General features: G+C 42.1%; 2 protein-coding genes across 13 annotated transcripts in view; both read right to left on the reverse strand.

Moving 5' to 3' along the window:
* The window catches only part of slc9a1a (solute carrier family 9 member A1a), a 56,954-nt gene extending 52,864 nt beyond the window's left edge, over positions 1–4,090 (reverse strand). Inside the window, exon 1 of the mRNA XM_069895509.1 lies at positions 3,711–4,090. Coding sequence (XP_069751610.1) covers positions 3,711–3,978 — 268 coding nt within the window. The 5' untranslated portion in view covers positions 3,979–4,090. The remainder of the gene's footprint in view (positions 1–3,710) is intronic.
* A 984-nt stretch (positions 4,091–5,074) lies between these two features.
* The window catches only part of LOC138741432 (synaptotagmin-like protein 1), a 126,763-nt gene continuing 109,278 nt past the window's right edge, over positions 5,075–22,559 (reverse strand). For 11 of the 12 annotated variants that reach the window (XM_069895519.1, XM_069895518.1, XM_069895522.1 and 8 more), the window contains 4 exons: positions 17,964–18,042; positions 12,683–12,782; positions 7,672–7,877; positions 5,075–6,633 (listed from right to left, as the gene is read on the reverse strand). In XM_069895519.1, the coding sequence (XP_069751620.1) occupies positions 6,494–6,633; positions 7,672–7,877; positions 12,683–12,782; positions 17,964–18,042 (525 nt within the window). In that variant the 3' untranslated portion in view covers positions 5,075–6,493. The remainder of the gene's footprint in view (positions 6,634–7,671; positions 7,878–12,682; positions 12,783–17,963; positions 18,043–22,559) is intronic. The other variant, XM_069895528.1, reaches the window with a different exon arrangement.

Below are 22,559 nucleotides of genomic sequence, written 5' to 3' on the forward strand. Positions count from 1 at the left end.
ACAAACACAAACTTCACAAAATAGATCTCATTTAAAATGCCAGAGCTTTGCTCAATCCAGACAGTCCAGGCTCTGAGTGCCTTTGCCTGAAGAGTCTTAACAAGTAGGTGTTAATTGGACATGCTGTGGAGTAATGGATTATTGTTTTGGAAAGCAACAGATGAATGGACTCAGAAGATTGGGTCTGGTGCCACAATCTGTCTGGATGCTGTTTGCTGTTCTAAGAAGGTCATGTGGTTTTGCAAGGAGGAGGGGGGAAAAGAGAGAGAGAGAGAAAGAGAGAATTGGTTTCTGTAGTCTTGGTAAGCTGGCAGCTTGTTGAAACCCCATTTTGAAGACTGGTTGTGAGTTCTGAGTTCAGCCTGTTGAAACCCTTCTGGCCCATACAAGAGGAAATGGCTGGCTAGAATGTTTCACCTGAAATGAGGGAAACAAAAGGAACTCCATGGTGACCTGCAGACGAAGAGGTCATCATTTGGAAAACCCTGATGGGGCAGGTTTCTTCAGCAAGACACTGAAGGGGCTTACTGGAGGGAATCAGTTTGTGTGTGTCCAATGAGCAACAAATATCTCTCTGAAACCAACAAGAACATTCCTGAGCAATAACCAATTACCTTTAAGCACCAGATCTTAGTGAAAATTAATAAATGTTAAATTCTGTGCACAGTACAAGAATTGCCTGATACTGGTGAACTTTGAAGAGTGAGAAATGAGATTGGACTGTGAATCAAATAACTTTTCTGAACTTGTACATATTAGATACACGTGCGCTTAGAATTAGAAGGGGGTTAAGTTAATAGTAATAAGTTAAAGTTTGATCCTGTTTTATGTTTAAAGAAAATTAAAAGCAACTTTTGTTTAAGTAACCATTTGTCTTGGTGAATTTCGATTGTTACTGGGTTTTGGGGTCCTCTGGACCCATAACATTGGCCACTGGGAGATCCACACTACTGCAGCGGCACAAACGAGTTGCTCAACAAAGCAATTTCCCAGTCTGTACCCAGTCTCTCCGATATAGAGGACACAATGGAAACACCAGATGCAGATGACCCCTGCAGATTCACAACTGAAATGTTGCTTCACTTGGAAGGACTGTTTGGAGCCCCAAATGGTGGTGAGGCGACCCATAGCAGGGCCTATGTTATCTTCAAAATGGGAGAGTGAGAGAGAGAGAGAGAGAGAGAGAGAAAAAGTAGTTTTCTGTGCCAATGTTGGAGTGCTATAATGATTTCTGGGCTGTGACATCAGCTTTCAATGCCCAACCTTAATTTAGGAGATTGTCACACTGAATGGTTTGCAAGGCCACTGCAGGACACAGTAAAGTTTAGAGAACATTAGTAAAACCAGATAGTTTCTACGACAACCCAGGACACAGTAAAGTTACTTTTAGAGAACATTAGTAAAACCAGATAGTTTCTAGGACAACCCAGTGGTTTCATACTCATCATTTCCCAACCCCAACCAACCAATTTTCCCCTGCAACCGTGTCTGCCTGTCCCGCATCGGACTTGTCAGCCACAAACGAGCCTGCAGCTGACGTGGACTTTTTACCCCCTCCATAAATCTTCGTCCGCGAAGCCAAGCCAAAGAATTTCTAAGGCTATTAAAATAGATTTAATTAACTGAAATTAATTTCCCCAAATTATAAAAATCAGTTTTAAATTACTCTCTACCAAACTAGTCCATTGACAACTATGAGACCACAATTTCCTTAAATTTACATCTTGTTTACACTGTCAGACAATTTTTGAGGTAGCATTAAAACTAGAAACTCATTTTAGAAATGGGAGAAAAAAATGAAATGTGAAATCAACACTTAAAACCAACTGGTTTCAGCAAAGTTGAAACATGAATTGTCGTTTACTTGTTTTGGCCTGCAGATTTCTGTATTTTCTATATCTCAATTACATCTAATATCGATGGTAAACTGCTCTGTGCAACTAATGGGAAAAAAAAACATTGCTGCACACTTCTTCCAGTTCAAAAGGAAATTCAGTAATATTACTGATAAGGAATTGGTTGTAACAACACAGAATATTGGATGAACTCAGCATCCATGGAAGAAAGGCAAAATACACAGCCATTCTGAGCCTTGCATAAAAATAGAAATTTAATGCCTACTGAAACAAACCTGTTCCTATTAACCAGAAATCATTCCCGTTTTAACAGCAAAGAACATTTTTAACCCCCATCTCCACCCCCCCCAACCATAATAAAAGCTGGATGAGTCACCGGCACATCATATTAACACAGTACTTGTGTAGATAAAGGAGTGGTGTGTTTCGCTGCTAGAAACTTAATCAGCCAAGTGCCTGGCTCCAAACGATTGATTCAGTCCACCACAGGTCAAGGTGCAAACCCAAAACAAATACTGTAGTCCACGCCTTCCCGTTAAAACTCAAAATAATAGGTCATGGTCAAAAATCCTGAACCCTCATCTCACTTTGGGAAGATTCCGAGTTTGTTGAGCTTCGACATTTTTTGGGGGGGGGGGGGGATCAGGACGAATTCTCCAGTCAATGGTCCTTCCCATCCCGCCCTGCCTTCGACGACATTCTCCCATCCATCTGTCCTTTGGTTTTGAGACTAACTTGGGCAAAACTTCCATTTTGAAGTTGCATTCCACAACAAAACCAATGCGAAAAGCGACAACTGGCGTTGGGAAACATGGGGAATCATGTTGAACTGGACGGATATGATGGCAGAGTGTTGCTGAAGTAGATGAAGACAGGGAAACCCACAATGCTGGGGGGGGGGGGGAAACAACTTCAGCAGATCAAAGGGTATCATTTACACGGCAAAGATAAATCAGCAACATTTCAGGCTGGAGCCCTCCCTTCATCAGGGGAGAAGAAGCAAAATGCGGGTCGGTGCTGTGCACTTTAGAGATACATCACCGAGTAACACAGGAAAGTCTGCAGACACCGGGGTTGAAGTAAAAACACAATGCTGGAGAAACTCAGTGCAGTTTATAGAGCAAAGGTTAAACAAAAAATACATCACCGACGTTTTGGGCTTGAGCCCTTCATCAAGGCATGAGCAGATTGTGGACAGACATTTATCTTTATCTTTCCTACATGAAGTGACTTGGACCTGATGAGTGTCTCCAGCGTTTACTTCAGCATCGGTGTGTTTGCAGACTTTTACTCAATAAGGAGAGGACCGACAACCCCCCCATCTCCCTCTCTCTCCCCCCTCCCCACAGGACTGTATCACCCCCTTCCCCATTCCAAATCAACCCCACTCTTTCTCCCCCTCCCCATGGGACCGTATCACCCCCTTCCCCATTCCAAATCATCTCCCCCCCCTCTCTCTTCCCCTCCCCACGGGACTGTATCACCCCGTTCCCCATTCCAAATCATCCCCCCACCCCCCTCTTTCCCCCCTCCCCACGGGAGCATATCACCCCCTTCCCCATTCCAAATCATCCCCCCCTCTCACTCCCCCTCCCCACGTGACCGTATCACCTCCTTCCCCATTCCAAATCATCTCCCCCCCCTCTCTCCCCCTCCCCACGGGACCGTATCACCCCCTTCCCCACTCCAAATCATCTCCCCCCCCCCTCACTCCCCCTCCCCACGTGACCGTATCACCCCCTTCCCCACTCCAAATCATCTCCCCCCCCTCTCTCTCCCCCTCCCCATGGGACCGTATCACCCCCTTCCCCATTCCAAATCATCCTCCTTCCCCCCCCCCCCCCCATCACTCACCAAGTTTCATGATGGAGGCTAACAGGATCCAGAGGGCCACCACGAATTGGGGGCGGACGTGTTGAAAGTCAAAGGAGATCACCGGGAAGGCCTTGGTTTGATTGCGGCTGCCGTGACTTCGCGGGGGGCCCGTGGGCCATTGGGAGGGGGTGGCGGTGATGGTGCCGCCGCTGGATCCCGAGGCGCCAGCTTGCGAGCTCAGGACGAGCAGCGGGAGAAGGCAGCACAGGAGCCGCGAGGAGCAGGAGCGGGTCGAGAGCGGGACCATGGTCAAGTCGCAGCCGCCGCCGACACACAGAGTGACCAGTCCCAGCGCTGACAACCTCTGGAGACCCAAAAAAAAGCCGGCCACGGACCAGATTGTGCCTCGAGCGCCACCCGGAGCACAGGAGGACTCAGCGACCGGGGGTGGAGGCGACACCCTTTGTTCAAAAGCGATCCTGCCACTCGGAGCGGCGAGGGCACTTGAACGAGCAGAGTGGTTATCAACCTCCCCCCCACTCACATTTCACCTGAAGTAATTTCCAACTAACCACAGAGCACCTATGACAGTAGGCCATTCGGCCCCTCGATCCTGCTCCCATCCAATGGCAGAGCGGGCACGACAGGCTGGATGGCCGACTCCTATTTCTTATGTTCTTGTGTTCTAATACATCTCTTGTACCTGAGATTAAATGGTTCTCCCAGGCGGCAAGTTACACTGGATTAAAAGTGTCCTTGCATTCAGTGTTAGATAACTATTCCTGCTTGTAGATAGCCAAGATTGGCAATTTTATTTTGAGCTAAAGTACTGCATTGTCCAATAAGGTGAGATGTTACAAGCGACTCCTGAGTTATGGTGTCATGGGGCAGTTATGGTGTCATGCTTCAATGGGCAGTGAATTCCAGATTCACCACCCTGGGAAAAACAGTTCCTCCTCATCTCCATCCTATATTTACTACCCTGAATTTTGAGGCTATGTCCCCTAGTTCTAGTCCCCCCTCCAATGGAAACAACTTATCTACCTCTATCTTATCAATAGCTTTCATAATTTTATATGTTTTGATAAGATCCCTTCTCATTCTTCTAAGTTCTGTTGAGTACAGTCCCAGACAATTCAGTCTCTGAGGGCTAACCTCCCTCATCTCTGGAATCAAACTGGTGAACCTCCTCTACATTGCCTCCAAAGCCAGGACATCCTTCCTCAACTAAGAGAACTATGTTAATCATCTATAGGTTTCATGGTTGTCTACATTTAAGAGGGAAAATGATAAAATGTTGTGAATTCTGTGGCGATTGATTGGGGTAATGTGATAGGTTATATGTAATGGAAATAAATAACAAGAATTATTTTTACAAGATTAATGAATAACTTCACCCACAATTTGAATATTTTGTTTTTATTCATTTAAATGGCATGTATAAAGAAGCTCTCGAGACAAATGGTGAACACAAAAACCAAGATTAAATGAATGTAAACCATTCTATTGAAATAAGCAATCCAGCATTTAATGTAAAGATGTGACCAGTGCAATAACAACAAGCCGGGGTGGGGGGAGGGGAGGAAGAGATTGGGATGTGGCCTAACCAATGTTGATGACACAATAGTCTGTTGTTCTTAAATGGATGATAATTTTTCTCTTTGGTGAAACTAAGACAGTGAGGAATTTCGTGTGTGTGTGTACACACACGCACGTGCCTGTCTAGTGTGTGTGTTTATTTTCGTATTTCCCCCATGGCCATGTTTCCTTCCACATCCCAAAGCTATACTGGTAGGTTAATTGTTTACTTAAATTACCCTTTAGTATAGGTAAGTGGCAACAAAATCAAAGGCTTGTGAGAGACAGAATAATTTGCAGGCAAGAGGGAGAAAAAGGATGAATGGGACTGTTGGGATTGCTCTTTTGAAAGCTGGTCTGGACCAGAGAGCTTCTTGTACACAAGTACACAATGAAGAAAAGTAAAGGTTAATAATTTTATATATTAAGATCTGAAAATATCAGAAACCAAGAAGGTTTCATTTGATTATTCTGATCATTTAGAACAATGGGTTCTCAAATTTTTTTCTTTTCCCCTCACATACCACCTTAAGCAGTCCCTTACTAACCACAGATCACCGATGGTATCCTATGCCATAGGTGCTCTGAGGTTAGTAAGGGATTACTTGAGATAGTATGTGAGAGGGGAAAAAAAAATTTGATAACCACTGACTTAGAAGATAGTCTCAAATTCAACAACTTCAAACTTTTAAAAAGCATCTTGTCGATGGGCTCAGGAAATTACTTAGAAACCATCTATTCTATGGCAACAAAAGGTTGTCATATGTAAAAATAAATCTTTCCACTTGAACCCATCATATTTTTCACTGTTATTTTGTCAACCAGGACTTAACATCCAATAAAAGTTTCCTTTTCAGATTTGAAGGTGAAATAAGAGCTTTCAGATAGCAAGCGATCATGACCCTACACATTGTCTGCAGGTCTGGCGTGGAGGTGGTTTATAGTTTTTGCACAGCCCTACTGCTTAGACCCCCCCCCCCCCCCCAGCCCACATCCTGCCATGGAGTTTGATCTATCCTCCATTCTGTCACATATTTCTATCATATCCCAGTCAAAATTGCTACCTTTATATTTACATACCCAAATTCTCAGTAATTTACCTCTCTGACACAGACAACAATAACACCCCCACATCCCTCGCAAATGTTTGACTTCTTGTTTTTGGCCTAATGACCCAACTATAAGGTTCTGAAGAATAACTACATCACACACTTTATTAATTGAGTGGCTTTTGGGTTCTGTGATTATTCGCTGGGAAGCACATTAGGTCTGATCGGTAAGACAGTGTCCACCCAGTGCCCAGGTGCAGCAAGCATTCTCTTCCATGCAGATATCTCTTCCTCATTTGAATCCATCCAGTTGACAGGCTGGCCATAGCTGAGACCTAGAACAGCAGCAAAGGTGGAGAGTAATCAGGGGATCTTAGATTTTCCCTTTATTATATTCAATGAACTGTAACTGTTATTCAGTTGCATTAAGTCCTCCACATTAAGTTGTGAAGCACAAAGCTGAGATTGAACTGGCAACAAGGTTACATTGTCAGTACTATTGCAATAGATAATTCTGGGATTTAAAAATACTAATGGGAGGATTTGATGCATTGAATCTGGCAAGCAATATTGATCCATTGCCATATCCGGTGGTTGAATATACTGAATAATTAAATAATAGCAGTGGAGGCATGTAGCAGAAATACTGGCACCTTCCACATTAGCCATCATCTGGTTCCTATTGACAGACCTTAATGCTCACCTGTCTGGTTGATATTGCCCCTTCTTAAATACACCTGGACTGACCTTGTCTCTTTGTCCTCAACCAGTAAATTTGGGGTCTATATGATTACCCAAACCCGCAGATCAAACAATGGTATCTATTATGCCCACTGATCCAAATTCAGAGACAAGTGTAAGTGCACATGGTCACCAAGAATGCTTACGGTTAGCACATGCTAAATGTAAAATTAAATCTAGAACAGAACATAAACATTAAGAAGAAAAGATTGGGAGTTAGAAATGCTGACAGGGTTGCAGAGGGTAAATGGGAGGGATCTCATAGGCTTACTCTGGTAATATGTTTCACTGAATGCCCACCTAATATCCTGCAGCATAAATGAGTTCAAGTAATGGACAAAGGACTGTAGCTCCAGCCTGGAAATAATGTTAGTGGATTGTGATCCAGTTTACCAACTTGTTTAATCTCATTGCCTATTTCCATTGGGAAGCAGCTCCTAATGTAAGTATAAGTTGAGGTTTTATGATCCACATAGGCCACTATCTGCAATTTTAAGGTACAGATGGGTAAAGAATGGGTATATTATCATTCATCTATCAAGACAGTGGCACTTAGGGATGGCTGCCAAAGATTTTTTTTTGCTTTTATTTAATTGTATAGGACTGAGAGTGGTGATACTTATTTCTGTTACCTGTTCCCAGACTGAGTCTCAATCCTCCCAGGAGGTGGTTGGAAAAGATTTCATGATCCCAGATGGTGAATTCTGCACAGGTCTCCCTCACATCTTCTATCTGAAAGCCGTCATACACCATTGTGTGGTTATAAACAGGATTCAGATCCCTCTTTATCACTCTGGTCTTCTGTTGACTGGATTTATTGGCATCTGGTAGAATAGAACTGATAACACCAAGGTAGTGATATGAGATTGAACTAGACATTATATAGAAAAATAGCAGATGTAGGTCATTTGGCTTTTGTGATGCACCATCAATCACTCAGGAGATTATTGTGTAGAAACCAATAAGCTTTAATTCACTTGAGAACATAGCATATCCCCATTGTTCGGTTGTCATGCACTAAGTTGCAGGGGGCTGAGGAACAGTGACCTTTATACGGGAGCCTGTAGGGGTGGGGGGGGGGGGGGGAAACAGGCACAACTGGCCAATAGGTATTCTTGACCAGATAATTATACATTACAGTGGTTTACCACATTCACCCCTTGTTTTTAAAAAGAGTCCCATGGGATGAATATTCAGTCTATCAGGTGGTTGGGTTGTCCACTGGGACCAATGTAGAACTGGTTGCAGCTGCGGTGCAGCAGTGGAGTCCTGGACGGTCTCGGGCACCTGTTCATATCCATCAGTTTTGCACTGGTGGGTGGATGCCTTGCCTGGTGTATCCTCCACCCTTGGGATGTAGGCAGGATTCCAGAGGTCAGGTGCATCATGTGAGGAGAGAGTGGAGTGATTAGCAGCGGTCTCCAGGGCCCCTGAGGGAGCCGTCCCTGATGGAAATGGTGTCCTCGTGTCTGTCCAGATATGCCACGTAAGCATATTGGGGATTGGCATGGAGTAGGTGGACCCTTTTGACCAATGGGTCAGACTTATGTTTCCTCAGATGCCTCAGGAACAGGACAGGGCCTGGGGACATCAGTGTGGTTCCTGTCACAGATTTCTTAGGGAAGGAAAACTTATGTTCACGTAGTTTAATGTTAGTGGCAGTGCACAGCAGGGATCTGGTAGGGCCTCCAGGAGAACCACCTGCCAGCGGGAGACTGGAGGCCTTTGGACTGCAAGGTCAGGAAGACTGCCTTCCACACCATAGCATTCTCCCTCTCCACTTGCCCGTTACCTTCTGCCTGCCTGAATATGGGTGGCTGCCAGAGCCAAGTCTGACGCATTGCTTTCCATCTGAAAGGGGGTGGATTCATCCACAGCATGCATTGTGGCCTTGCTAATTTCGGACTTGATGTGGTTGAAGGCTGCACAAGCCTCCTCCGCCAGAGGGAAGGATGTAAATTTGATGAGGGCGGGCCTTTACCACATAATTGAGGATCCACTGAGCTTAAGAGTAAAACCCAAGGCACCTCTTCAGGGTTTTGAGGCTGTGTGGTAGGGGAAGCTCCAAGATTGGTCTTGGTCCAGGCCAATGAATGACGCCATTCTCCATGACAGTCAAGAACAGGCAGGCGAGTTGTGCAGAACTTGCTCTTGGCCTTCTTTTATGTCAGATTAAGGAACTTGGCTGTTTTGAGAAGGCTCTGGAGATTGGCGTCATGGATCTGCTGGTCGTGGCTGCAGATGGTGACGTTATCGAGATATGGGAAAGTGGCCTGCAACTCGTACTGATCCATCTCCTGTTGGAAGACTGAGATGCCATTCATGATGCCAAAGGGAACCCACAGGAAGTTGTAGAGTATCTGCCTTGAACACCGTATACTGGTGGTCCTTTGGGCAGATAGGTAGCTGATGATATGCCAACTTTAGATGGATGGTTGAAGAGACTGGTTACTAGGAAATTTGGTTGACCACGTCGGTGATTCGTGGAAGGGGTATGCATCCAATTGAGTGTATCTATCTGTAGATGATGACCGTTCTATTCTTTTCCCCGTTGGTGCGGTCTAATTTGGAGTTCTGTGTGCAGTTCTGGTCGCCTAATTATAGGAAGGATATAAACAGAGTGGAGAGAGTGCAGAGAAGGTTTACCAGAATGTTACCTGGGTTTAAGCATCTAGAGTATAGGGAGAGATTGGACAGATTAGGTCTTTATTCTTTGGAGCGTAGAAGGTTGAAAGGGGATTTAATAGAAGTATTTAAGATTATGAAAGGGATAGACAGAGTGGATGTGGATAGACTATTTCCGTTAAGAGGAGGAAAGATTAAAACAAGAGGACATGAGTTAAGAATTAAAGGGCAGAGGTTTAGAGGTAACATGAGGGGGAACTTCTTTACTCAGAGAGTGGTAGACATGTGGAATGAGCTTCCGGGAGAAATAGTGGCGGCGGAGTCAATTGTATTATTTAAGAAAAGGTTGGACAGGTATATGGATGAGAAGAAGATGGAGGGTTATGGGCATTGTGCAGGGAGGTGGGACTAGAGAGGGGTGTTTGGTTCGGTGCGGACTAGAAGGGCCTAATGGCCTGTTTCTGTGCTGTAAATTGTTATGTTATGTTCCGCACTAACACTAGCTGCGCTCTCCAAGGGATGATGCTGGCTTCAATAACTCTTTCCTTAAGTAAGCGCCCTGTCCCTGGCACTGTACTGTCTGCTTTTAGTGGCGACAGGTTTGCAGTCAGGGGTGAGGTTGGCGAATAGCGACAGAGAGGGAAACTTTAAATGTGGAGACCCCACAAGTTGTGCATGCTGAGTGTGTGTTTGGTGGATGTGTACAGTGGGGGGTTGGCTATCAAATTGCTGGATGTGGAGAGGGTTGGATGAGGCCCATCAAACGCCATCGTCACGCTTTTAAGGTGACATTGAAAATCAAGCCCCAACAGTACAGCAGCGCAGAACTGTGACATTACCATCAGTCTAAAGTTGTCATATACTGTACCCTGCACCGTTAATGCCACAATACTGAAACTCCCGAATGTCTGCTGTAAATGACTTGGATGCCAAGGAGACTTTCTGGTTCACCGGCAGTACTGTGAAGGAGAGGCGCCGCACTGTGTCTGGATGTATAAAACTTTCCATGCTCCCTCTATTGAACAAGCAACTCATCACGTGACTTTTTACCTTAATGTCCATCATCAGCCTGCCGAGTTGGTGCACTGTCCTAGTTGAGGGTGATGGAGGCTAGAGTCGGGTTGTTACACATCGTTGCAGTAGAAGATGGCAGCATCCAAGATGGCAGTCCCCAGGGCCCAGATGTAGTGTTGCCGGATCCAGAAGATGGCGCCCAAGATGGCAGTCTCAGAAGCCCGCACATGCCGCAGCAGGGTCCTGAAGAGGGCATCCAAGATGGCGGCCCCCAAGGATTGCACATGGCACTGCTGGGCCCGGGTGATGGCAGTGTTGCAGAAGATGACCCCCACGATCCGCACGCGGCGCTGCTAGGAATGGGATTGGACTTGCACACTTTGGCGTAGTGGCCCTTCTTTCCACAGCTGGAGCAGCGTTTCCTTTGCTGGGCACCGTTTCCTCTGATGCTTGACCAGGCCTCAGAAGTAGCACTCTGGGGTTTTCGGGTCATCACTAGAGCTGGTCAAAGCCGAGAGGCTTTCGTGGAGCACTGCTGCTGTACTCTGGTTGTTAGTGGAGCAGGGGTGTGGTGGTGCATCCACAAGGTGATCCACGAGGTGGCCATGTTGTCAGTTGAGTAGGCCTTCACATTCTGGAGAGCCACCTCCAGTCTACCTGCCAGCTCGACTGGTCTCCGCATTCTGAGTTACCCTTGCTCCAAAGGTCTCTGTTGTATGTAATTCGTCCTGATCCCTGTGACATAGGTGTTCTGGATCAGGTCTTCTGTGTACTCTGCAGCGGACACGGCTTTGCATTCGCAGGATCTGCTGAGTGCTCACAGGGCCCAAAGATATTTGGCATTTGATTCACTGGGTTGTTGTTTTCAAGTCAACAATGTCTAGCATAGACAATGTTGATTTTATACAGGTATTTCCCTTTGAGGATGGCCTCCTGGTATGTTGTGGCATTCCCAATCATGGAGTACACCAGGGTGCCGATCGAGGAGTCCAGTACTTGCAGTTTGTTGGTCTCTGGTCGCACAAAGGTAGAGGAGGCCTGCAGGAATGCTTCAAAACAGTGCTGCCAGAGCTCAAAACTGGTAGATGCCTCAGACGATTGAGGGTCAATTTCCAGCTTTTTATGGTTTTAGGATATGCTTTATTGTAGAAAACTTCAAGTGAATTAAATTGATGCACCATCAATCACTCAGGAGACTATTGTGGAGAAACCAATTCCCTTGAGAACATAGCATATCCCCACTGTTTGGTTGTCCTGCACTAAGTTGCAGGGGGCTGTGGAACAGTCACCTTTATACAGGAGCCTGTGGGGAAGGGCCACAGGTTTAACTGGCCAATAGGTATGCCTGACTAGATAATTATACATTACAGTGGTTTACCATAATTTGAGTATACTACACCATTCAGTACAATGTGTGGCCTATCCTTTGACTCAATTTATGTTTATTGTCACATGTATTAAGGTACAGTGAGAATATTCATTTTAAAGCATCAAGCTTTTAAAGCAGCTCAACACAGTACAGTAAGGGATCAGTTAGATCAGAACATTCTCCCTCAATGCCTTTTGTGCCTTAAAAATTTCATCTCCTTTTTGAATATATTCAGTGATTTGGCTTCCACAACTTTTAGTAGTAGAAAATTCTATAGGATCACCATCATCTGTGTACAGAAATTTCTCCTCATCTCAATTCTAAATGTCATACCCTATATCATGGGACTGTAACCCTTGTTTATTTCCCCCGCAGCCAGAGAAATATCCTCCTTGAATCAAGTTTGTCTAATGTTGTATGTTTCAATGAGATTTCATCTAATTCCTCTGAACTATAGTGTCTCAATCAACATCTCTGCAAATAACCAGCCATCATCTTAGGAATCACTCTGGGAAGATTTTGTTGCCGACCCTCAATGGCACATACATTATATTTTTATTTCTTTCACCAGATGCTGCCTTATCAAAGTCCTGTGTCTAAAATTGCATATTTTCAGAAATTAAAGACATTATTACCATTTTACAAAGGAGTTGATGCTCTTGGATCGGTCTGAGATGAGATTCTGTGCTTCCTTTAGCCAGATGTGCACTTCTGCAGTGGAAGGCAACCCTTGATCTAAAGAAATAGATTTGTATTATCAGTTCTAGCTTCTCCACCACCTTATCCTATCACCCCACCCCTCACCCACTCTACAATGTTGGTTTCACCTCATCCATCCTCATCTGAGCCTTGAAAGGGCACACTATGAAATAAGACATAACTTGCATTTTTCAGACAGAATCTGCAGTGAGGGAAGCAGAGCTAATATTCCAGGTCATGTGTTGACAAATTAATTCTTTCTTTCATCACAGATCCATGTCTGGTCGCCTGAGAATTACCAGAATTTTGTATTTTACTACAGATGTCCAACTAAAGCAAAATTTGGCACTGAATCAAGCATAAGACATTGGATCAGGTGACCAAAAGACTGGAAAACACAAAGATTGAAAGTACAAACAAAGTTCCTTGACTGGCATATAAAGGACGATCTACCTGGACTCACAATACCTCCTTATTAGTCAGGAAGGCTCAACAGCGCCTACAGTTCCTAAGGAGATTGAGGAGGGCAAGGCTACTGGCCCCCATCTTGACAACCTTTTACAGAAGCACAATTGAGAGTGTCCTGATTGGCTGCGTCATTATGGGGAATGGTAGCAAAGCATCAGACCGGAAGTCTATTTAGAGGATCATTAGAACAGCTGAAAAGATCACTGGGATCTCCCTTTCCTCAATCAAGGACATTTACTATCTAAATAGAGCTCAAGGAATTATAGAAGACCCTCTCCAACCAGTCCATGGCATCATTAACCCACTTCCATCAAGAAGGAGGTGCAGGGGCATAAAAATCAGGACTGTCAGGCTGTGGAATAGCTTCTTCCCACGGGCTGTGAGATTGACCTGTAACTGTGTAAATCATCCCAAATATTTATATATATTTATTTTGATTATTTATGTCATCATCATGGACTGTGTATTGTGTGCTTTCGCGTTGCCCCATGGTCTGAAGAGACGCTGTTTCGCTGGGTTGTGTATGTACAATCAGATGATAATAAACTTGGAAAACAGTGCCTGAGCTAAGACTAAATTTGTGTTAATAGTGGGCCATAAGGATTAATACCTTAGGCTCAGCTATTTTCTATTTTTATCTTGTCAGTGGTTGAACAACAGTGCTAGTCTTTGACCTTGAAGAAAAGAAGCCAGAATGATCTTCCAACCTCAGTGCACTTTCCTTTTTTCCTAATGCTAGTTGCTGCCAGGAATCTCTGGCACTCAGCCACAATAGCCAGTTGCTGCCAGGAATCTCTGGGACTCAGCCACAGTAATGAAATAAAACCAACTGAGCAGTTTATCACAAGGAAATAAAAAGAAAAAAAATTGATCAATGTTTTACAGAATGGAAACAAAAATTAAGATTGGAATGTTAAATGAGATTATGATGGAATCTGAAACATCATATATATTTAAAAAGTTTAAAATAATTATCTTAAAATACATTAAAATTTTAAATTATTTGTCTGAACATTATAAACTTTACTTATAATTAGTTTCTTTCTGGCAGAGATGTTGCTACATATTAATTATGTCTTGTTATGGTTTTAAATACTAATTTCCACTGCTAACATAATTTAAAAAAAATTAATTGAGACAAACAGCACGGTAACAGGCCATTTCGTCCCACGGGTCTGTGCCACCCAATTTACACCCAATTAACCGACAACCTGTTGGAATCTAGAGGTTAAAACATTATGAAAGAAATGATTAATTAATAATTTTATATTTACTGCATGGTTCAGGGAAAAAGAGGAATGTGATTAAGTGGCAATCACAGCATGGAGCAAAGTTGGCTGAGCAAAATGGTCTGCTCCCAAATATAGGGAAAGGAAATGCATAAAACGATTTAGGAGGAATGCTCAAACTGAGGAGGTGTTAAAGAGAACAGCAGAAATTGGCCAGACAGGGACAGAATGGTGATTAGAAATATCTGGGGATGAATTAATTTCTGATCCAATCAACAGGATAGTCTGGCTTGGAGGATTAAGATGGGAGTGCTACACCCCAGATATCTGCAAAACAGGAGATGACTTGTGATAACCCTTATGCAAAAAGATCTAGCAAAGGAAGACAACTTTTGTTCTGTATGATAATGAAATCTAGCAAAGGAAGCCAACTTTTGTTCTGTATGATAAGGTTGATCTATATAAACTGAGCCAACTGGACAATAGGGGTCAGTCTTGGGGAGTAGCTCACTGTGCAGGTGACCTATGAACTAACAATTGACCCAGAGCTCTGTTAAGTTTTATTCTTGTGCTGTGTAATAAATTGACTGTTGAACCGAATACCTTCTCCTATCACTTCATTCAAAGAACACGCTGGACTCAGACTACACATAGACTAAATTAAGAGTAAGGTAAAGCCAGAGTCCGACAAACTCTAATACGTTTCAAACGGTGGGAGGAAAGTGGACTCCCCGAGAAAACCCATGCAGACACAGGGAGAACATACAAATTCCTTACATACAGCCCAGGATTCAAAACCCGGTCCTGATCGCTAGCGCTATAAAGGCATTGCACTAACCACTGTGCCAAGCATGGTTGGCATCTGTTTCACTTGATAGTATTTCCAGATCGCTGTTTTTTGACTTGTTATAGGTTATATTATATTATATATAAATAGGTTTTTAAAAGAAATAGATTGTAGGGGGGTATAGTGTGTAGGTCACTTCACAAACAGAGCTTTTTTGAAGCTAGACATTCAGGCACCAGTGATTTTTTGCAAAGACAATGGAACTGCTTTGGAAAGAATTTTAAAAGCAGGTGCAAATGAAAAGTCAGGGATCAAATGCTGATAAAGATCTTTCAAAAGTGAATGATTGGACTGTGAAACAAAGAACTTTCCTGAACGCATACATGTGTGCTTAGAATTAGAAGGGGGTTAAGTTGGGTTAAGTTAATAGTAATAAGTTAAAGTTTGATCCTGTTTTTATGTTTAAAGAAAATTAAAAACAACTTTTGTTTAAGTAACCATTTGCCTTGGTGAATTTTATTGTTGTTGGGTTTTGGAGTCCTCTGGGCCCGTAATAGACTGTTCATTGAATATTAAGTTGGATAAGACTGCCAAATCTTATGGTGTGGAAAGGCGGGGAATCAATGACTGCAACATTTGAATTTTTATCTTTAACTTGGACGGTACCTCACCAAGACATCTGTCACTACTGAGTTATCTTTCTCATTGCAGAGATGCAATGTGTAAATGTGAAGGGTGGAGAGGCGGAGTGAAGAGATACTCTTAGCACAGCATTTATATGTGGCAAATATTCATTGTTTATGTAAGCTGAAGTTCTACTTGTCCACGAATTGAGAAAGGTTGGTTTGGTCAGAAGGCTTTGATGAACAGGGCCACACCCCTTATTCATCCTGGATAGAGAAATAGAAAAGAAACAGTTTTGAAAAAGCTGATGCCCTGAAAAGCATTTGGGGGGGGGGGGGGTGCTAAAGGATAGTACACGGCAGCCTGTTTTAAAAAAAACAGTTTATGTCATTTGGCAAAATTTCTTGTTTCTAATATGACCAGCAGGCACAGAGATAGCTTGGATACTGATGAGGATAACCTTCAGAGTCTAGTCCTTCCAGCGGTGCTGCTACAAACTGCTGTCTGGGTTGGAGGCAGGGATGAGATTGTCATCAACTTTTGATAAAATACCCATTTCTATGTATGCTAAGGAGCTGGAGCAGGAGGATGGGCTTCAGGTACATGGATCATTTGCCTCTCTTCCAGAGCAGACAGGATCTGTACAAGATGCATGCATCTAAACTAGAGGGCCACAAACATCCTCACAGGGTGGTTTGCCTGTGCTATTGGGGAGAGTTTAAATTAGTGTGGCAGGGGCTGGGAACCAGAACAGTCGGTCAGCAAGTGGAGGGATTGAAGGAAAGGTAGAGGTTAGGTTAGGTCAAGTAAAACTGAAAGAGAGGACAGGCAGTGCCAGATTAATCATTGGATTCAAGGGCATATTTATTTGTTTCAATGCAGGGAGTATTACAGGTAAGACAGACAAACAAGGGCTTTTGGAAGCTGAGGGGCAATGTGATAGAAGTAGATAAAATTTTGAACCATGGATCAGGTAGATAGTCAGAGACTTTTTTTCCCAGGACATATTTTTAAGGTGTGAGGAAGAAAGTTTAAAGGAGATTTACGAAGCAATTTTTCTTTTACACACAGTAGACATCTGGAATGCACTGACAGGGGCTGTGGTGCAAGCAGATACAAGAGCAATATTTAAAAGGCATTTAGGCAGGCATGTGAACAGACAGGAGATGGAAGGATATAAATTATGTGAAATAAGTTAAAATTAGCATCATGGACTGAAGAGCCCGTGTGTAGTGAACTGTTCTATATTCCATTTTCTTTCTGCTCATCTCTCAGATTAATAAATCTCCCACAAACAAGACTTAAGGGTCAATAGAAATAAGAGAAGTGTGTTCTACATTAAGTAAAAGCAACAACATATGACTATCATCTAATTCTTTCAGGTATTACTGGTTTAAATCTTTATTTTTTCTTTTAAGCTTCATAGCATTTAGGAACTGTAGCAACATTGGCTGCTGCAGTGGTCTTTGCCTGATATTTGTCTATATGTGTATTGTAAAACCCCTGTTACCTGGAATTTAAGGAACTGGCAGCCTCAAGTAATTGGAAAAAAAATTGCAGAAAGTAAATAGGTTAAAAATATGGAAGTTTAAAACTGGCATGGCTCAACATTATTTCACCAATCTACGCAACATGCAATCTCAAGCAACTGGAAATTCACTTATCCAGCATCTAACAATCCCATAGGTGCTGGATATCAGAGACATTACTGTATATAAAATGAATATTATAAAATAAAAATTATTTACTTTTGTTAAAATAGATGGTAACGTGGGATAAGCAGATCTTATTAAGAACATAGAATAGTATAGCACAGTACAGCCCCTTCAGCCCTCAATGTTGTGCTGACGCATATATTATTTCCTTAAAAAAGTACTAAACCCTGCATACCCTATAACCCTTTATTTTTCTTTCATCCGTGTCTAAGAATCTCTTAAATGCCTCCAAAGCTTCAGCCTCCACCACCGTTACCAGCAAGGCATTCCAGGCACCCGCAACTTTCATTTGTGGTTAAATCCCACAGTTGTCTCAAATGGTTATTCGGCTTGTTTCCACCCTTACATTTTTGCAACTTTTATTAGAAAATGCAAATATTGTAATTGAACATACCCGGTGATCCTGCTGGGATGTATTTCAGTGACAATAATAGTTGACCTTTGCCTTGATTTGTGCTTGGTGGAGCAGCAATCTGTATGGGAGTAGACGAACAGTCTTTAGTTTCATGTTGCTCTCTGCTCATACTGCACAGACAGAATTAGGAAGGGGATATTCTATCACAACCATTACCAGTTGAATGAAGGTGGATGTATTGAATGTGGAGGATGGTTCAGGAATGAAAATGATGACAGGAAATGGGAACCATTTAGCTCTTTCTAAAGTTTAGAAACTCTGAATCTTTCCATTTCCATGAAAAATCATGTATGGTATAAATGTCTGAGGTTTTCTCTTTCTACATATGCTCCCAGACATGCCAAGTGTTTCCAACATTTTCTGATTTTTTATTTAATATTTTCAGTATTTGTATTTTTTTTTTAAACTTAGCTCCTACATGCCGATAATCGTAAATTTGAAATATTTCTAGAAAATCTGTGGAAAAGAAAAACTCAGGCCACATTTTTATCCATTTACTTAAGTTTCTATTTAATTGTGTGCTATTGTCAGAAACAAATCAGGAATCAAGTGATCACTGGAGTATCAGATATGGAGAGTGCAAGCAAACTTAAATTCCTGGGAGTCAATATCTCAAACAACGTTTCATTGACCCAACACATGGAAACCATGAAGAAACCACATCATCACCTCTACTTCCTCAGGAGGTTTGGTATGGCATCAAAAGCCTTTGCAAACTTTTACAGATATGTGGTGGAAAGTGTGCTGACTGGCTGCATGATGGCTTGGTATGAGAACACCAATACTTCTGAGCAAAAAACCTGCAAAAGGTAGTGGATGCAGCCCAGGACATCACAGTCAAAACTCTCCACACCATGGAGAAAATCTACATGGAACACTGACGCCGTAGAGCAGCAGAAATCATCAAGGATCCACACCACTCAGGACATGCTCAGTTCTTGACGCCACAGAAAAGAGTTAAAGGTGCCACAAGACTCACACCACCAGGTTCAGGAACAGTTGCTACCCCTCCACCGTCAGACTCCTCAACAATGATTGAGAGACTCAAAGAGACTCAAGAGTTAAAGATTCTTACTTTGCACATTTATTATTGAATATTTACTTTCTGTATTGCACAGTTTGTTTGGACTGCCTTCTTGTTTAGAGTTCTCTCTTTTGTATACATACCTTTTCTTGCTTTGCACTACAGATAAGTAGAAATTCTACCTGGCTTGCAGGGCAAAGAATCTCAGGGTTGTATGTATGTATTCTGACAATAAATCTGAACATTGAACTTTTAATGCAGCAACAGTAAGTCTTAATAAGTTTACGACAGCCTTGGGTCAAACAAGGAGCCAGAGACAAGTTGAGGGTGTTAGGCTTTTCCATCAAAGAAACATTTAATCATATGTGGCATCAAGGAGGTCTGGGAAAAACTAAACTTGATGAGAATCAAAAGAAACTTTGTCTGTTGGCTGGAGATACATCTTGCGCAAAGGACAACTGCTGTGATGATAAAGAAGTCAAACATTCCAACCCCAGGACATTATAGTAGGTATTACACAAGGCAGTGTACCAGACATAATAGTCTTCATGAATTACCATCATGTCCATTGATTATTATGAAATGTTCAGTTCCATTTATGATTTGTTAGACACAAACACCAAGATCCGCAGCATCCAAGGGAAGCATGCTGTGGCAAATTAACTCACCCTGTAAATTGTGTGAGACAATGTTTATCATCAAAAAGTCTAATCACCAACAATTGACATTGAATACTCTTACTTCATTTGTGATGGGTCTACAGCAGGGGTATCCATAATTACCCTAGGATTTTTCTGACTCTCTACCCTAGTAGATTTTATCTGATTTCCCATGTATGTCATCGGGTGGAACACACAGAATATTTAGTGGCGGGTTAATGGAGATAATGTCAAATGAGATGCAAGTAAAGTTCTGCACTGTTTGCATAAGATGCAAATAGCAGAAACAACAGAAAACCCAAGGAACATATTTGACCTTTGTGACAGAGTATATATGTTTTTGAGAGATAAATTTTTATCTTGTTAGTTAGTGTAGGTCACATACAAACACTTTAAAACAGATTTTATTTGAAATACTGGAGCTCTGCTCATGCTAGACATATCGGCCCCACAGCCTTTGCAAGAGCTTTGGAGAGTGCCCAAGAGACTACACTAATGGATTGTTGTTTACAAAAAGGCAACAGAAAGAGCTTGTCGGAGCCGCCCATTTGGAAGACAGGTTGTGAGTTCTTAGTTCAGCTTGGTCAAAGCCCTTGTGGGTCATGCAAGAGGAGAGAACTAGCTGTCTAATGTTTCACTTGAAATAAGAGAAACAAAAAGGAATTCTGTGGTGACTTGAAATAAAGAGGTTATCATCTGGAGAACCTTGAAGGGGACAAGTTTTGTCATCAAGACACTGGAGTGGTTGATTAAAAAGGAATCAGTTGTGGATGTACTGGAACAACAAATCTCTCTCTGAACACCAAAAAGAACCTTCCTGAGTGGTAACCATTTACCTTTCAAGCACCAAAGCCTGGTGAACTTTATAAATGTTAAATTCTGTGCACAGTATAAGAATTGCCTACAACCATTGAACTTGGAGGAATGAGAAGTGAGATTGGACTGTGAACCCTGCTGAACTTACACACACATTACATACACAAGCACTTAGAATTAAAGGGGGGTTAAGTTAGGTTAGTTAAGTCAATAGTGATAAGTTAAAGTGTGATTCTGTTTTCACGTTTAAAGATAATTAAAAGCAACTTTTGTTTAAGTAACCATTTGTTTTGGTGAATATCTTTTGCTGCTGGGCTTCTGGGTCCTCTGGGCTTGTAACACCATGCTGACCATGCAGTAATGGGAGAAATAGGCAGAGATTTTAGTCTGATCCAGCAGCTATCCTGCTCTCCTTTTTTTTTTAAATTTTTTATTTTTCACACCATAAATCACATTAGCCATGATATACACTATTTCTTTTTCACACATATACAGTGACTTTTTCTCCCCCCCCCCACTCCTCCCAAGCCACCCCCCCACCCCCCCCCCTCATCCATTTTAGGTATACAATCTAGGTTGCATTAAGCCAGTCAGACAATGTTGTCATTCAACAAAAATACACCAGAAATTCTACTGAGTCCATTCTTTTCTTTCCTTCTCCTTCCATCAACTTAGGTAATGTTTGTCCCCGGTAGGTTTTCGCTATTGTATTTAATGTAAGGCTCCTATACTTGTTCGAATATTTCAATATTATTTCTTAACCTATATGTTATTTTTTCTAATGGAATACATTTATTCATTTAAGTTTAGTAGTTTCTTCCTTTTAATTTGGTTATGTATTCCATTAATATTTAAAGTCATATAGTTCAGCGTAGCCCTTTTATATTTTGTTTGTCTTCTCTTTCCGTTTTTCCATCATTACCTTTTCTCTTTTTCCATTTCTGTTTTCTTATTTTCAACTCTTTATAAGACAACATTCCTACAACATCCAACATTTTCCTTATTCTCCTATTTCTATCTTATTTATCCCCAATCTCCCCTTCCCCTCCTGAGTTGTCCTTTATCCCTTGTCGGACAACCACATCTCCCCTCTCCATTTGGATTTGCGAATCCACTCGCAAGCGTCAACTGATTTTGCAGTGACCGCTATTTCCCCCCACCCCGCCCCCCCCAGAAAAGATTTCACTTTTTATATGTCACAAAGGTCACTCTTTTAATTCCCTCCTTATTCTCTCTATTCCATTACCTTCCCTTATTAATTCTTGTCTATACTATCTATATTTTCCTCTAAGTACAGATACATTCACGTATGCACATTGTCTCTATTCACTCTTATACCTCTTTACCCGCATACATATCAATCGTGATCATTTTTACTCTCATTACCCGTCTTCATCCCTCAGTCTATTTTTGTCTTTACCCACATACATATCCATCGTGATCATTTTAACTCTCATTACCCGTCTTCCTCCCTCAGTCTATTTTTGTAATTGTTCTGCAAATTTTCGTGCTTCTTCTGGATCCGAGAATAGTCTGTTTTGTTGTCCTGGAATGAATATTTTCAATACCGCTGGATGCTTTAGTATAAATTTATACCCTTTCTTCCATAAAATCGCCTTTGCTGTATTGAACTCTTTTCTCTTCTTTAGGAGTTCAAAACTTATATCTGGATAAATGAAGATTTTTTGCCCTTTATACTCCAGTGGTTTGTTGCCCTCTCTTACTTTTTCCATTGTCTTCTCCAGTACCTTTTCTCTTGTAGTATATCTTAGGAATTTTACTACAATAGATCTTGGTTTTTGTTGTGGTTGTGGTTTAGAGGCCAATACTCTATGTGCCCTTTCTATTTCCATTTCTTGCTGTAGTTCTGGACATCCTAGGGTCTTAGGGATCCACTCTTTTATAAACTCCCTCACATTCTTGCCTTCTTCATCTTCCTTAAGGCCCACTATCTTTATGTTATTTCTTCTGTTATAATTTTCCATTGTATCTATTTTTTGAGCTAGTAGTTCTTGTGTCTCTTTAATTTTTTTATTAGATTCCTCCAATTTCTTTTTTAAGTCTTCTACCTCCATT

This window comes from Narcine bancroftii, chromosome 8, assembly GCF_036971445.1.
Source record: "Narcine bancroftii isolate sNarBan1 chromosome 8, sNarBan1.hap1, whole genome shotgun sequence".
In the NCBI taxonomy this organism is placed as follows: domain Eukaryota; kingdom Metazoa; phylum Chordata; class Chondrichthyes; order Torpediniformes; family Narcinidae; genus Narcine; species Narcine bancroftii.